This window comes from Hyla sarda, chromosome 7, assembly GCF_029499605.1.
Source record: "Hyla sarda isolate aHylSar1 chromosome 7, aHylSar1.hap1, whole genome shotgun sequence".
Taxonomy (NCBI): Eukaryota; Metazoa; Chordata; class Amphibia; order Anura; family Hylidae; genus Hyla; species Hyla sarda.
In genome coordinates, this window is record NC_079195.1 from 80,866,748 (window position 1) to 80,883,205 (window position 16,458).

Below are 16,458 nucleotides of genomic sequence, written 5' to 3' on the forward strand. Positions count from 1 at the left end.
TGGTATGGTATACACTGACATTTTTCAATCTGTTGGAAGCTGTTTCTTCCCATTATTTAAGCAGTTCTCTGATTCACCAGTATTTTAACCAATAACACCAGTCCCTTATTCCAGGATTCCAGGATTGTTGTTGATCAGGAAATTACATAGCTTTTTATCAGGCTGTAAAAGAGACTTATTTTTGATATTCTGTGTCTGTAATGTTGACCTGTAGTGGCTGATATAAAAATAGAGATATTTTGGCTGTTATATGCGCTTGGTCAGAAAAAAACCTTTCAGGAAACCTATAGAAATGTTTTATAGAAAAGTTATTATAAAATACTCAAATACTGTGTGTCCATTTGAAATATAGGCTTACAAACAAAAAGGCGTGAGGTTATACTCTGTGTTGTGTAGCTCAGTCAGACACTATATAAACTTCCTGGTAAGGTGTTGAACGCGTCACTAGAGTTGTGTACATTGTGTAGCACGCTGCTGTCATTGACTAGCCCACTGCCATTGTGGAAAAACCTGTTGTCTTGTTGTAGACCTAGCCTGGCTGCCTTCACTTTTTTCTGTTAGTACGGGATGAAGCTTCGGCGTAGTTGCTCCAGATGATGACTGACATCATTACATGCCACGGCTTGTGTGCCGGCCGGGGGTAATGAGCGTTCTGGTTAATCTGCTGGCAGACTGGGGGAAAAAATCACAACTAAAGCTGCTCTGTACACATGCAAAGGCCTTTGTTATTTGTCACACAAAGACCCTAAGATGGTACGAGAGCTGAACGGCTGCTTTTCTGTCTGCTCTCATTTTGAACATAACATGTTTGTGCAAAAATTAGCATTTCTAAACTCTTCCTAACATTCACCACTTATCTCTGCTGGTTCTATTACTGTCCAGGCCTCTAGAGCATTGGTGTGGACTGTAGACAATGGTGACATAAAATGTATTATGATGATCGGCACAACTTAGAAGATTACAGGTAGATTGTTGCTTTACTCCATGGCTAGTGCTATCCATTGCTGCTAGGGGTCATCAGGATAGGTCATTAAAGAGGTACCCCGCCCCTTAACATCTTATCCCATATCTTAAAGATAGGGGATAAGATGTTTGATCACAAGGCTCCCGCTTCTGGGGGCCCCACGATCTCCCCGCTGCACCCGGTGTTTGTTTAGAGCATCGGGTGCAGCGCCAGAGGTTCATGATGTAACAGCCATGATGCCTCAATGCAAGTCAATGGGAGGGGGCATGACGCCGTCACGCCCCCTCCCATAGACTTGCATTGAGAAGATTTGACTGTGACATCACAAGCCTCCGCCCCGCATCGCCAGTCATCTGTTCACTCCATGCACCCGATGTCTGGGGTGCCGCAGCCTAGATCGCGGTGTTCCCCAGGATCCCCATGATCAGACATCTAATCCCCTATCCTTTGGATAGGGGATAAGATGTCTAGGGGTGGAGTTTCCCTTTAAAGACTAGACCAATGCTGTGCTACTAAACAGTCATTTATAGCCTCAGTCTATTGAGTACAGCTGCATTGTTGCTCCCATGTTTGGGCTGCAGATCCTATGTTGCTGCCAGTTTGAGCCACTAGACCTACCGTTCTACGGAGCCAAATTATATCACCGTAAAGCCTTGTAGGGATCTCACATTTGGTTCCGTACAACCTTGATGGGTCTCAGTATTGCAGCAAGTATTCAGCAATGGGACTGCAGGCTATAGCAACCTCTCCCATTGGGCTGTCACATTTTTAGTTCCTAAGCAGATGGATGTCTGACTGTCTATTCCTTTTTAGTGAGGCTTTGATGCCCACTTTTCTTGGAAACCATTTTTTGTGTAGCAGTCATAACTGAAGGCACATTATAAATACCCGCTGTGACGGGTGAGACGCAGGTTCACTGACAGCTGTTGGGGTCCTGACAGCTGTTGGGGTCAGAGTGGTAACCGTGCACCTGCTGTGGTGGTGACACTGATCAGACTTTCACTGTATATGGAGGCTGATAACCCACAATGAAGAGCTTTCCTGTTAGACGTGGCATTTGAATTAAACTTCCTCTTATATTATTGTTTCCATTACTGTTCTGCTTATAGTCAGATCATAAATGGCTGATCTGGTAATATCATTCACTGCTGTCTTCTAGGCTAAGGCCAGAGGTCATCTGAGCAGGTAAAGGAAGTTGTGCAATCTGGCTGAGGTTTCATCTCTACATTGTGTGCACTCCAGGTTCTGAAGAGCAAAGTGCATTCTGCTTCATTGATAGGTTTTCAGCTTATGTTTCTGCATTTTATCCAGTCTAAATGTTTTGTTGCCTGATTTCCCTTGAAGACACATCTGCTAAGGATCTGCCCAGCATTCTCCTGAAGCTGAGATTTGTGATCGCTGCTTTTGATCATATCCGAGAGGACTCCTTTACCATAGGTTAGGGTGCTTTCCCACGTGTCCTTTTGATTCCATGTTTTATGTTGTTTTTGAAGCCAAAACAAGGAGCTGATTAAAAAATAAAAAATTTCCGATCCTTTTCCCCTTATTTTACCACCCACTGCTAACCTTGACCTCAGAAAAGTGCATCAATAGATCACATGAAAGCACCCATGGGCTTACTAGGTATTGTAGTATGTCATTTTAGTGACCTGCTGGGTGGTTGCAGTGTTTTAAAGGGGTACTCAGCTGCTCAGCGTTTGGAACAAACTGTTCTGTACGCTGGAGACGGCGCCAGGAGCTCGTGACATCATAGTTCTGCCCCCTCATGACATCACACCCCGCTCCCTCAATGCAGGTCTATGGGAGGGGGCGTGACAGAGTCACGCCCCCTCCCATAAACCTGCATTGAGGGGGCGGGGCTATGATGTCACAAGCTCCCAGTGCCGTCTCCATCGTTCGGAACAGTTTGTTCCAAACGCTGAGCAGCGGAGTACCCCTTTAATGTATGCAGTCAGTCTAGCTTAATAATGTTGAAAGGCAATTGTAAAGTATGATAAGCTGATCAAACAACTTTAACTCACCTGTAAAGTATGATAAGCTGATCAAACAAACTTTAACTCACCTGCCTACGTCCCCCCGTTGCTCCGATGCCAGTGTCCGGTTCTCCGGTCCCTGTCTTCTTCTGCTTCCTGGGGGTCAGTGAGTCACACTGCTCTCAGCGCATCACCAGCTGCAGCGGGACATTGACTCACGGACCCGCAGGAAGCGGAAGAAGACAGGGACCAGGGAACGGGACACTGACATCGGAGCAATGGGGGAGCTTAGGCAGGTGAGTTAAAGTTTGTTTTGTTTCATTTTGCAGCCCGGGCGCGGAGGGTTAATAAAAACCAAAAAGCGCCATAGTACTCCTTTAACTGTAAGACAAACTATAATCCCTCATTTCTCAGGAATGGAAGGAGGTATCAAGAAACTTTAAGAAGGTGTGTGCTTGGGGCACTCTTAGCTCTTTAATAATGATGAAATCTTATTTTTGAAGTTGGTCACAGGTCCTGGTGTAAATATAACCAGAATTATACATTTACAACAGCATAGTCCCATATAAGTATGGTGACTCGAAGATTACAAGCCCCATATCTTGAGATCCGTTCTCACCTCCGCCCACCCCTGATATTGCCATCAGAAGGTAAAAGACAAGGTGGTACTTAGGGTCTCGTAACATTCTGTGATGATCAAGGAGGATTGTTTGGCCCCCTTGTTACAAGCCTTCTCATGCATGACCTTTTCCTTCCTGCCGTTGGGTATTTCTGGGTCAGCCTTTTGATTTACATGTATTTTGTTGTTTAAAGACTCTACAGCGCCCTCAGAACTTTCCAACCTTATAAGCCACAGTCAGTTGCTTTGTGTGTCTTCTAGCTGGTCTGCTAGAATATCTAAGTACTGTGACTGATGTTCTACAAGACGCATGTGTTCTGTCAGGTGATAGGGAACTACCGGAGGCGTGTACGCCCTGTTGGGAATAGCACGCAGTAACCCGGATTGTAGGTACACCTTTGACCTGTTACACAGTTGCATTGTGTACAGTTTCGTGTGACACATTAACCAATAGCTCTGTGACCGGCAATAACATCCACTTCTTCATGTCACCGTGAGCGAGGATGACTGGTGTTCACAGAGGGCAGGACTCTCTTAGCAGCCTATCATTACTTTCCAGTACATGACATGTTCTGCTGTGTGACGGCTTATACAGGTAAGTGCTGCGCTGTACAGGGTCATAGCAAATGTATACTGTGTGGTTCAGAGTCACTCACATTACAGTAGTAGAAAACAAACATTGTGGTAATGCATGTAGAAAAGCTGTCTGTATGTTTCCCTTATTGAGACATAACAGTCTGATTCAGTAGAAGCGCTTGTTGTCAGTGGATTGTGGCTTTTTGGAATGTGGTTATGGGCTGGATGGGACATGTTCTCTTTGTCTATATACATGATACATTTAAAGATATTCGGTGTCCACATAAAAAGCCTGTGTGCCTCTTTTTGCGTGTGTCTTTACCTGAGATCATGAAGTGACATTATGCGGAAAACAGGCAAGGAAACCATACAGTACAATACAGTTTAATATTCTCTCTCTCTTTAATAGTGGTTGATGGGGGTTTGTATATATGTGCAGTATACTATGCACACTAGACTGATTTACGGCAGATTTTCCGCACAGTGAATGACAGTCCCAGCAAACGTAGATGTGATTAGATCTACTGGCTGTAGATATTTTGCAGACCTAAACTGACTTGCGTTGCGGGTTTTCCTGTTTGCAGCATGTTTATGTTGCAGATTTGTTGTAGCCTTACAAAATTGATCAACTATTTTTATTAGATCAGCGGAGGTTTAATTCCTGGCACCCCTCTACAATAGCTGAAAGTTCTGGACGCTCATGTGGACATTGCAGCCTCTTTAATGTTTACTTCAGTAGTTTGCCTATCGTTCCCATTAAAGGGACAGTGGACATCAGTTCCGTAAGGCTGGATAGCCCCTTTTAATATGACTTTGGGAGGAAGCATGATGCACATTCAGTCCCACGATACACGACTAGAGATGAGCGAACTTACAGTAAATTCGATTCATCACGAACTTCTCGGCTCAGCAGTTGATGTCTTATCCTGCATAAATTAGTTCAGCTTTCAGGTGCTCCTGTGGGCTGGAAAAGGTGGATACAGTCCTAGGAGACTCTTTCCTAGGAATGTATCCACCTTTTCCAGCCCACCGGAGCACCTGAAAGCTGAACAAATTTATGCAGGAAAAGTCATCAACTGCCGAGCCAAGAAGTTCGTGACGAATCGAATTTACTGTAATTTCGCTCATCTCTATACACAACCTGTTAGTCCAGTTAGCAGGTTCAGCACGGCCCATCGGAGACATCCCCTAACCCAGGCTAGTGTAATTGTGAAAATATCTACAAAACAAAAATACGTAGGTGGGCAGACCTTGTACATTATGCAGGCAAGGGGATAAATGGGTTCCAGGATTACAAAAAACAGAGCCAAATTTTTGTGTGTAGTATTGAAGCTCAGTTCCCTTAAAGGGGTACTCCGGTGGAAAACGTATATTTTTTTTTTTTTTTTAAATCAACTGGTGCCAGAAAGTTAAACAGATTTGTAAATTACTTCTATTAAAAAAAAATCTTAATCCTTCCAGTACTTTTTAAGGGCTGTATGCTACAGAGGAAATTCTTTTATTTTTTATTTTTTGTCTTGATTTGTCTTGTCCACAGTGCTCTCTGCTGACACCTCTTTCCGTGTCAGGAACTGTCCAGATTTTCTCCTGCTCTGGACAGTTCCTGACACGGACAGAGGTGTCAGCAGAGAGAGCACTGTGGACAAGACAAAAGAGAAATACAAAAAGAAAAGAATTTCCTCTGTAGCATACAGCTGCTAAAATGTACTGGAAGGGTAAATATTTTTTTTTTTTTATAGAAGTCATTTACAAATCTGTTTAACTTTCTGGCACCAGTTGATTTAAAAAAAAAAAAAAGTTTTCCACCGGAGTACCCCTTTAAAGGAAATAGAGCCAAGTTGTAATACCACACACAACCTGGGTGGCGCTGTTTGTGAAAGAAATTTAGTTCTGGGTCTCTATTTCCGGATAACCCCCTTTTTAATTGTGGCTGCTGTTAGTGTGAACTGAGGAACTGTGTCAGCAGCTTCATGTGACTCATGTGCGAGTGAACTATTCGCATTCAGCTCTGTCGTCACTGGATCCCTCGCAATTTCCTATTGTGCAAATGTCTGAATGCCTAGGAGTGCAGTATAACTCTGAGGCTGGGAAAGACCTTGCTAAACTTGTAGTTCTACGAATCCAGGTTAAGTAGAGGATGCATGTGTTAAATCAGTGTTTCCTAAGCAGGGTGCCTCCAGCTGTTGCAAAACTACAACTCCCAGCATGCCCAGACAGCCTTCGGCTGTCTGGGCATGCTGGGAGTTGTAGTTTTGCAATTGGCAGACACTAATAATGGCAAGGTTATGATGCTGGCCTGCATGCTTGGACAGTAATAGAGGAACACTGTGCCTTTCGTCTTATATTTTTTTTCCGCGGTTGTAGTCTCCAGTTAAGATGCAGATGTGCTCGTAGGTGTTTATTTCGGCGTTGTGGTTATATTAGAGAGACGCCAAGAGGATATGAGTATACACTGTGAAACCAGCGTAGTACAGTGATGATCACCTGCGTGGGTGCTCTTTACTACAAATTCCGTTGGTGCATGCGCTTCCTGTTCATTGTATTGCTTGCTAAAGGAAATAAAATGATGCAGAAGTAATGCACAGATTTTGTGTTGTGTATATGGGACATGGTACAAGAAGAGATGTGCACACAGAGGGCGGTCAGATCACATCTCTCTGCAGGGCTCCAGCACTCAGCCTCCTGATCTATTTACAAGAAAGGACCTGCAAGCTGCCAGGTACGTGGGGCATTAGAAGTATGGGGCTGTCTCCTCTCCTCACGTCTTAGTCTGGGTTCACACTACGTTTTTGCCATACTGTTATCAATCCATTTTTCTAAAGAAAACCGTATGGCAAAAAAACAACGGATGGAACAGTATGGAAAAAAGTAAGCCGTTTTTCCTGTATGGCACCGTATACATGTGCGTTTCCCATTGACGTCCATGTTAAAAAAACGTATGTGGTTGCAGTACGGTTTTTAAACCGGAGACAAAATCGTGGTCAACCACGGTTTTGACTCCGGTTTAAAAACTGTACTGCAACCGCATACGTTTTTTTTTTAACATGGACGTCAATGGGAAGCGCACATGTATACGGTTACATACGGGAAAAACGTATACGTTTTTACTTTGCACATGCGCATTTGAATCCTAAAGTCCCCACCCAAGACCCCTCCCATTAAAAATGGTCAACATTTTCAAAAACGTATGTGTTTTTTTTTTTTTTTAATAAAAACTGATGGAACTGTGTGTACTTTTAAAAACAGTATACTGTTTAACAACGCATACGGTTTACTTTTTTCCATACTGTTCCATCTGTTTTTTTGCCATACGGTTTTCTTTAGAAAAACGGATTGAAAACAGTATGGCAAAAACATGATGTGAACCACATACTTCTTGCTATATCAATTCTGCAGCATCTTTGCATTAGACCTCTGCATTGTGCTGATGCCTCGATAAATGGTCAAGTGGGCATTATCGTTCCTGTCAGGCATGTCCTTTTTATGTATGCCATGGTCAGTACTGATTGGACACTGTACAGATCCCCCCCCCCCCATATTTTGGGTTTACCAAATGGCTAGCCTCCAGCTGTTGCACAACTACAACTCCCAGCATGCCCAGACAACCACCAATGGCTCATTCATGCTGGGAGTTGTAGTTTTGCAACATCTGCAGTCTCCCTGTTTAAGAAACACTGATATATCCTGAATGTAAGGGGATATCCTGACATGAAAACCTACTTATCCGTGGGCTATTACTATTTGTACATTTCATAAATAACACTAAGGCAGTGTTTGCACAGCAGATTTTCGGCAGGAATTTCGGTGTGCTCAAAACACAGAATTTGCCAAAATTCAAAAAAGCCCAATGGGATTCCACCGGGAAGACCTGTTCTATGTTTTAGCAAAATCACAATCTCTGTTTAATTCAATGTACAGTAAATTTAGCAGAATCTGAGTGGAATTACATTCAGAAATTCCACCATGTGAGAATAGCCCAATACCGCTCTGTTCTGAGCGCTGATGATCAGAAAGGGACAGGAAGGGGACTATATCGTTGCAGTAAATGGAGATCACCATTTGTGTTGGGGTTTGTTACATGAGGGATGGACTTAAGACTACTAGGAGTCTGTGACTGTGTAAGTGCATATTGTGAATGTAGTGCAGCCTGATGATTATTGGTTATACAGTCATGGCCGTAAATGTTGGCACCCCTGAAATTTTTCAAGAAAATGAAGTATTTCTCACAGAAAAGGATTGCAGTAACATGTTTTGCTATTCATATGTTTATTCCCTTTGTGTGTATTGGAACTAAACCAAAAAAGGGAGGAAAAAAGCAAATTGGACATTTGGTCACACCAAACACCAAAAATGGTCTGGACAAAATTGTCACCCTTTCAAAATTGTGGAAAAATAAGATTGTTTCAAGCTTGTGATGCTCCTTTAAACTCACCTGGGGAAAGTAACAGGTGTGGGCAATATAAAAACCATACCTGAAAGCAGATAAAAAGGAGAGAAGTTCACTTAGTCTTTGCATTGTCTGAGGACTTGAGAACCAAAATTGTGGAAACATTTCAACAATCTCAAGGGTACAAGTCCATCTCCAGAGATCTAGATTTACCTTTGTCCACAGTGTGCAACATAATCAAGAAGTTTACAACCCATGGCACTGTAGATAATCTCCCTGGGCATGGATGGAAGAGAAAAATTTATGAAAGTTGTCAACGCAGGATAGTCCGGATGGTGGATAAGCAGCCCCAAACAAGTTACCAAAGATATTCAAGCTGTCCTGCAGGCTCAGGGAGCATCAGTGTCAGCGCAAACTATCCATCAACATTTAAATGAAACACTATGGCAGGAGACCCAGGAGGACCCCACTGCTGACACAGAGACATAAAAAAGCAAGACTACATTTTGCCAAAATGAACTTGAGTAACCCAAAATCCTTCTGGGAAAACGTCTTGTGGACAGACGAGATCAAGATAGAGCTTTTTGGTAAAGCACATCATTCTACTGTTTACCGAAAACAGAATGAGGCGTACTTGAATGTGTACAAGACATCATGAAATCTGAGGATTACCAATGGATCTTGGGTCACACTGTACAGCCCAGTGTCAGAAAGCTGGGTTTGCATCCAAGATCTTGGGTCTTCCAGCAATGACCCCAAACATACATCAAAAAGCCCCCAGAAATGGATGTCAACAAAGTGCTGGAGAGTTCTAAAGTGACAGCAATGAGTCCAGATCTAAATCCCATTGAACACCTGTGGAGAGATCTTAAAATTGCTGTTGGGAAAAGGCGCCTTCCAATAAGAGAGACCTGGAGCAGTTTGCAAAGGAAGAGTGGTCCAACATTCCGGCTGAGAGGTGTAAAAAGCTTTTTGATGGTTATAGGATGCGACTGATTTATTTTTTTTCCCAAAGGATGTGCAACCAAATATTGAGTTAAGGGTGCCAATAATTTTGTCTAGCCCATTTTTGGAGTTTGGTGTGACATTATGTCCAATTTGCTTTTCCCTTTTTTTCTTTAGTTCCAATGCACACAAAGGAATAAACATGTGTATAGCAAAACGTGTGTTACTGCAATCCTTTTCTGTGAGAAATTCTTAATTTTCTTAAAATTCAGGGGTGCCAACATTTACGGTCGTGACTGTATAAGATTTCACCTGCTGTTTTATGTAGTTGGCCCTTTATTAGTAGTAGCAAACGTGTAAATGAACTAATAGCTTCAATGTATAGGTTATTTTTTTCTTTTCCTTTTATTCTATTGATTTGTAAATGAGGAGCGCCCCATTTTGGCCCGCAGCCTCACGAACAAGCAGCGTCTCTCTTGAGTGAGGAATGAATGAAGTTGGCACTGGAACATTACAAGTATTCTGCTCCCTGGGAGAAGCCAGGCTCTTCAGACAAAGCAGTCCTGTTCAAGGAATAGGAGACCATTGTAGTGTGTCCCTTTATGATAGAACTGTATGCTCAGAATCAAAAGGCAGGTGGCACGGCAGCTGTAAAGGAGTATGCTAAAAATATCCATCCTCAGCATGATGTGCACACACTGCAGCGATGTTGCTTCCATAGTCGTACGTTTCCTTTTAATTGGGATTTCCTTTTATATGAATAATGTAGCCTCTAAGGCTTGATGTTTCCTGTGTTGAACTTTAGATCTAGTTTTTGCTTTACGTTTCACAATAGTTAAGGCATATCTTATTATGTGTGCTTTTTTATCTCTGTGGTTTTCTGTTGATCATTCTGATTGTACTTGCTGCAAGGCTTCGGAAATTGGCTCTTGGAGAGGGTGACTCTGTAGTTTGCGTTGTTTTAACCAGTTGTGGTTTATTGCTATCATCTTCTAGAATAGCACTGGACATGACCTTTATGCCTGGCCTATATATTGTAGTCTAGTTTATGAATTCTCTTGTAGAGTTTTCAGACACTGCAAATGTTTACATCACAGCCCTCCTTTACCTGCCAAGCCTTTAGGGCACGGTTTCCCAACCAGGGTGCTTCCAGCTGTTGCAAAACCACAACTCCCAGCATACCCGGACAGCCGAAGGCTGTCCGGGTATGCTGGGAGTTGTGGTTTTGCAACAGCTTGAGGCACCCTGGTTGGGAAACTGTGCTTTAGGCGGTCTCTGGTTGAACATGTTTTGTTTTTCTATCTGTTCTCTGTCTGGAGAGATGTTTTGTTGCTTTGATCACATGAGCCTCTGGTGACAATGACGTGGACCTTAAGTAGAGACAAAGAAAATTGCACAGAAACAAACCATGCACATCTACAGTGTTCTTCCTATGTTTACTTTTTATGGGCATCTTTGGCTACGTTCACACAGCCGTTGGTTCCCGTCCCGATAGTCAGCCGTTTAAGTAAAATAACGGAACATTAAAAAAAGGGTTACAAACGAGTGCAAACGGGTACATTAAAGAGTAACCCGTTTGTAACCCGTTTCCCATAGAATTCAGTGTTAAATTTAAAAGACCAGTTTTTAACCCGTTATTTTTGACGGCCCTAAAAATACTGCATGAAAGGTCTTTTGACCGTCATAAATAACGGGACACAAACATTAGAGATCAATGGGATCCGTTTACAGCCCTTTGCAACCCGTTTGCAAAATTAGTAAACAGGTTGCATAACGGGCAGAACAGACGGCCGTGTGAACGTATCCTTAGAGGTTTTGTCACAATAATTGTGTACTAAATGGAATGCATTAAATTGGTAGGCCTGAACTGTTGAATATTGCTGTGTTTTGGAACGTTTGGAAATATGGTCTTTTAAAGACTTTATCCTGTGAAGATAAACGGGACCTGTCACGTTGAAAATGCCGTCCAATCTGCATGCATCATGTTATAGAGCAGGAGGAGCTGAGAAAAAAATATATATATATATATATATTAGGGATCGACCGATTATCGGTATGGACGATATTATCGGCCGATAATCACGATTTTGGGCATTATCGGTATTGGCAATTACCTTGCCGATAAGCCGATAATGCCCCGACCACCGCACCGCCAACAGACACCCCCCCCCCCCCCCGACCCGCCGCACCGCGACCGCCCCCCCCGACCCACTTCGTCGCACCCCCCACCGTAGTGCTGGGCGGTATACCGGTATGGATTTTTGCCCATACCGCTATACCGGTCAGGCCCCTCCCCCACCCTCCGAGTCAATAAAAAAATTCAAAAAATAAACTTACCCGTAATGGGGGTGGTCCGGGCCATCCATCCTTACTTCCTGTAGTGTCCGGCGCCATTCTGGGTGGAGGGTGCACTGGTACGGGCTGTCCTTCTCCGGGGGTCCTCTTCTCCACTCCGGGCAGGCTCCAGCCTAGTACGCTGCATAGACGCCGTGACATCATGTGCGTCGCTGCGCACGGGCGTCACTGCGCAGCGGCGTCTATGCAGCGTACTAGGCCGGAGCCTGCCCGGAGTGGAGAAGATGACCCCCAGAGAAGGACAGCCCGGACCTGTGCACCCTCCACCCGGAATGCCGCTGGACACTACAGGAAGGAAGGATGGCCCGGACCACCCTGACAGGTAGGGGGAGAGAAGTGGGTGGTGGCGACGGCGGCGGCATATGGCACCGCAAAAGCCACTGCAGTGCATTGATTTAAAGCGCCCGCTTTAATTCAATGACCTGCAGCGGTGTCGAGGGGGGATAAATAGCCGATAACTTATACCGGAATATCGGTATAAGTTATCGGCTATCGGCCCTAAAAAAACTATATCGGTTGATCCCTAATAAATTATATATATATATATATATATATATATATATATATATATATATATATATATATGTGTGTGTATATATATATCTTGTGGGAAAATATTCAGGATAACTTGTCATTTATTCATGTAAATATCTGCTCATTTTGAGCTGAGTGGTCAAGTGGGCGGTTCTACTCAGTGGGCGGTTCTACTCAGTGGGCGGTTCTACTCAGTGGGCGGTTCTACTCAGTGGGCGGTTCTACTCAGTGGGCAGTTCTACTCAGTGGGCGGTTCTACTTGGCGCTGTCAATAAATACGTAGGACCCCCCCCATTTGACTACTTAACCTAGAATAAACAGGTTTCCATGAATAAATGACAATTTATACTGAAACTGTTTTCATAGAACTATATATCTATCTGTCTGCTCGGCTCCTCCTGCTCTATAACATGATGTCTACAGATGTGGCTGCATTTTCAGTGTGCCAGGTTCCCTTTAGGTAAAATCTGATGGTTGCTGCCGGTCACGTGCGGACAGACATATATATTTTTCCTACAGGACATTACATGGTGACCATTCAAATCAATGACTGTCCACAAATTACATGGACAACCCTTTGTGGTTAAAACATTTTTAGCTGTTTGCTGGCTTTGTGCTATATTTGATTTTATGTTGGATTTTTCTACATCTCTAGGTTTATCCCTACAGAAAAATGTAATATGTTACCCTGTATCTCACAGGGCCGCTTTCTTTCTCTCATCTGACCCCGTGCCTAGGAGCTGTGCAGGGGCTTTTCATGGCAGTATAGTAGCATTGTGAAACATTTGACTTTGTGGTCAGATGTTTTCTACCACAAGGTTTAGAAGGTTTAGTGATCTAAACCATGGGGATTTCCATTGTGCACTGTACATTGCGTTTTACATTTATATTAATTTTGCTTTTATCCTCTAACATTTAGTATCATTAGAAGAGTGGTGCCTTGCGTTATAAAGGTAGCTTAGGCTGATGGTACGGTGCAACAGATTTAGCTACTTGATATATATAGGAAAGGGCTTCACAGCAGAAGTAGTAATGTTTTATGAACAATTATAAATTCTCACCCTGTGTGTTTTGTTTTCTCACAGGTAGATTAGTAACTTGCAGAGTCCTACAGTGACATCTGTTTCATTCCAGCACAGCTGCATCCATATATTTTGTTACTGTAACTGGGTCATTCTGTGGGTCAGGCGGGTGATCATGTTACCCAGAGTGATTTTGTAACAATAAAAAAAAGGTTTGAGGTCAGATTACCTCAGATAAAGCAGCTAAACCGGAGTCACTGATCTTATTTGTGCCCTAATAGACAGAGCAATGATAGGTTGCCATTACAGACCCCAACTGTACTTGTTCCTTGAAGTACATAATGCACTTTATTTCTCTAGGGTGACTTGGGTCAGATGACATCATGGCTTCAGGCAGTAGATGTAAATAATGGGTTCAGAGGTAAAGACGGTCGGTCACGTGTACAAGCAGAGAGCTGTCTTTGTAGTAGATCTTGCTGGCACGCTCTTCTTCAGTACGTCTAGTCGATGTGCTATATGCAGTAGACAGCATAGTAAGCTCACTACTAAAAATAAATGCACATTTCCTTCTTGGCTATCATGGTGTCTACAGTCTGAATTCAAGGCTTGTGCATCAAAACACGAGTCTGGATTCCCAGCCTGATCCTGGATGCTCCTATTTATTGCTCTTGTGTACGCTCTGGGGCGATAGACGTGCTAATCTGGTGCCTTTCTTGTATTTCTAGGATGAAGTTGACAGTCTAAACCCAGTTCTCAGGGACAACCCCCAGCTTCACGAGGAGGTGAAAGCCTGGGTTAAAGAACACAAGGTTCAGGAGATTTTTATGCAAGGTGAGTGATTTCTTGCTAAAGTCCATGGTGTATGAAGACTGACGGTCCATTGATGTCTGTTACTCAATGCGTCCATTAAAGGGGTACTCCACTGGAAAAAAAATTATTTTAAATTAATTGGTGCCAGAAAGTTAAACAGATTTGTATATTACTTATATTAAAAAAATCTTAACCCTTCTAGTACTTATCAGCTGCTATATGTTCCACAAGAAGTTATTTTCTTTTAGAATTTCCTTTATGTCTGACCACAGTGTTCTCTGTTGACACCTCTGTCCATTTTAGGAACTGTCCATAGGAGGATAGTTTTTTTTTATGGGGATTTGCTTCTACTCTGGACAGTTCCTGAAATGGATAGAGGTGTCAGCAGAGAACCATGTGGTCAGGCAGCAAGGTAATTCAAAAAGAAAAGAACTTCCTATGGAACATACAGCAGCTGATAAGTACTGGAAGGATTAAGATTTTTTAATAGAACCAATTTTGAATTCTGTTTAACTTTCTGGCACCAGTTGATTTAAGACTTTTTTTTCCTCCCAGTGGAGTACCCCTTTAAACTAGTGTTTCCCAACCAGGGTGCCTCCAGCTGTTGCAAAACTACAACTCCCAGCATGCCCAGACAGCCTTCGGCTGTCTGGGCATGCTGGGAGTTGTAGTTTTGCAACAGCTGGAGGCACCCTGGTTGGGAAACACTGCATTAAACTAACACTTTTCTTCATCTCTATTGTGTGGGTGAGCTTGTACTATACAAGTGCTGTAGTCGGTCACTGTTGCGTTAGCTAGAAGTGTTAGAAATGTCCATGACCTCTAGTTTTATATGGAGGTGTAAGAACACAGTATTGCGTATACGTAAACACCTGGACAGACAATAAGATGAAATGGGTATATTTAGGGAAGACACCAGAGGGTTACATGAAGTAGCACTATTTGTACAGGTGAGTTATGACCTTAAAACTCTGCATATCTGAGATTCTGCCATTCTTTACATTTTTGTTATCTAATCCTATTCCTACGTAAGTTATCTGGAATTATAACCTTGTTCTATGGAAAAGAGGGTTGACCTGTTCTTTATTGTATAGATAAGCGTGCTCTCTGGAGTAGGCTGCCCTTATACACACTGGGGATTTTAGTAGGAGGCTCTATCATGCAGTTATTTGTATGGAAAGTAAGGGGTAAAGGACACGCTGTGGTATAAAATAAAAAGGAGCCATCTACTGTGTAAGGGAATTCGTCACACTATTATAAAAAAAAAATAGCTCCTGTGGTTCTCCTTCAGCTGGTACAACTGAAGGAATAAAACGACACTGTAGGTCAGCTCACCAGTATATCAGCTCTTCGTAGACGCCAGCACAGCCCTCCTCGTGGAAGCAAACGGACCGAGCTCAGGAGCCGTGTCTCCAGGTGCAGCAATGAACAAGGAAAGAAAGGTGATCCGGCTCCCAGCCAAGTAAAAGGATGAAGCTTTATTCAAACATGGTTAAAATCCAAGTAGTAGAAAGGTGAAAAATGTAAAAACACAAAGAAAAACGCACCAACGCGTTTCAACCTGCTAGCAAGTCGAAACGTGTTGGTGCGTTTTTCTTTGTGTTTTTACATTTCACCTTTCTACTACTTGAATTTTAACCATGTTTGAATTAAGCTTCATCATTTTACTTGACTGACAGCCAGATCACCTTTCTTTCCTTGTTCACAACTGAAGGAACCATGGTTAGAAGTGTACGCAATTTGCCAATAGCTAATCTCTAAGGCTAAGTTCACAACGTACCCGAGCTCAGACAGACGCAGACCCTATTCATTCAATGGCCTGAGTGTGGTCATCCAGTGGCTATGTTTGTTTGTTTTTGTTTTCCACATGTATCCAAACTTTTTCACACTCAAAAGTGCTGCCAGCCACCCTCCAGTCTGAACCAAGACTTTAAAAATGACCCGAACTACATGGCTGACTACGCTTGGGCCATTGAGATGAATAGATGCCATGGCTGTATGTTATTCTGATGGTTTCCAGTAACCTGTCCATGCCTCGGAGGCACAAATTGTGATGTGTACCTAGCCTTAGCTTTGTTTGTCGCGCAGTATCACAAGCTCCTTTTTAAAGGATACGGATTCCTTTGACATGGCAAAAAAATTTTTTGCTTTGTTGTTACCCGGAGTTAAAATAAGTGCACAGAATTTTCATTCCACAGTGATAATTTTTTCATTCATTTTAGCCCCCTTGGTAAGCAGTTTGCAGCTTGTTTCTAGGTTAAAGCACTTCTCAT

At 42.9% G+C, this 16,458-nt stretch overlaps 1 protein-coding gene across 4 annotated transcripts in view; it reads left to right on the plus strand.

The window, feature by feature from the left end:
- The window catches only part of JMJD1C (jumonji domain containing 1C), a 322,607-nt gene that overhangs the window by 240,078 nt on the left and 66,071 nt on the right, over nucleotides 1–16,458 (plus strand). For all 4 annotated transcript variants that reach the window (XM_056529800.1, XM_056529801.1, XM_056529802.1 and 1 more), the window contains one exon: nucleotides 14,101–14,206. In XM_056529800.1, the coding sequence (XP_056385775.1) occupies nucleotides 14,101–14,206 (106 nt within the window). The remainder of the gene's footprint in view (nucleotides 1–14,100; nucleotides 14,207–16,458) is intronic.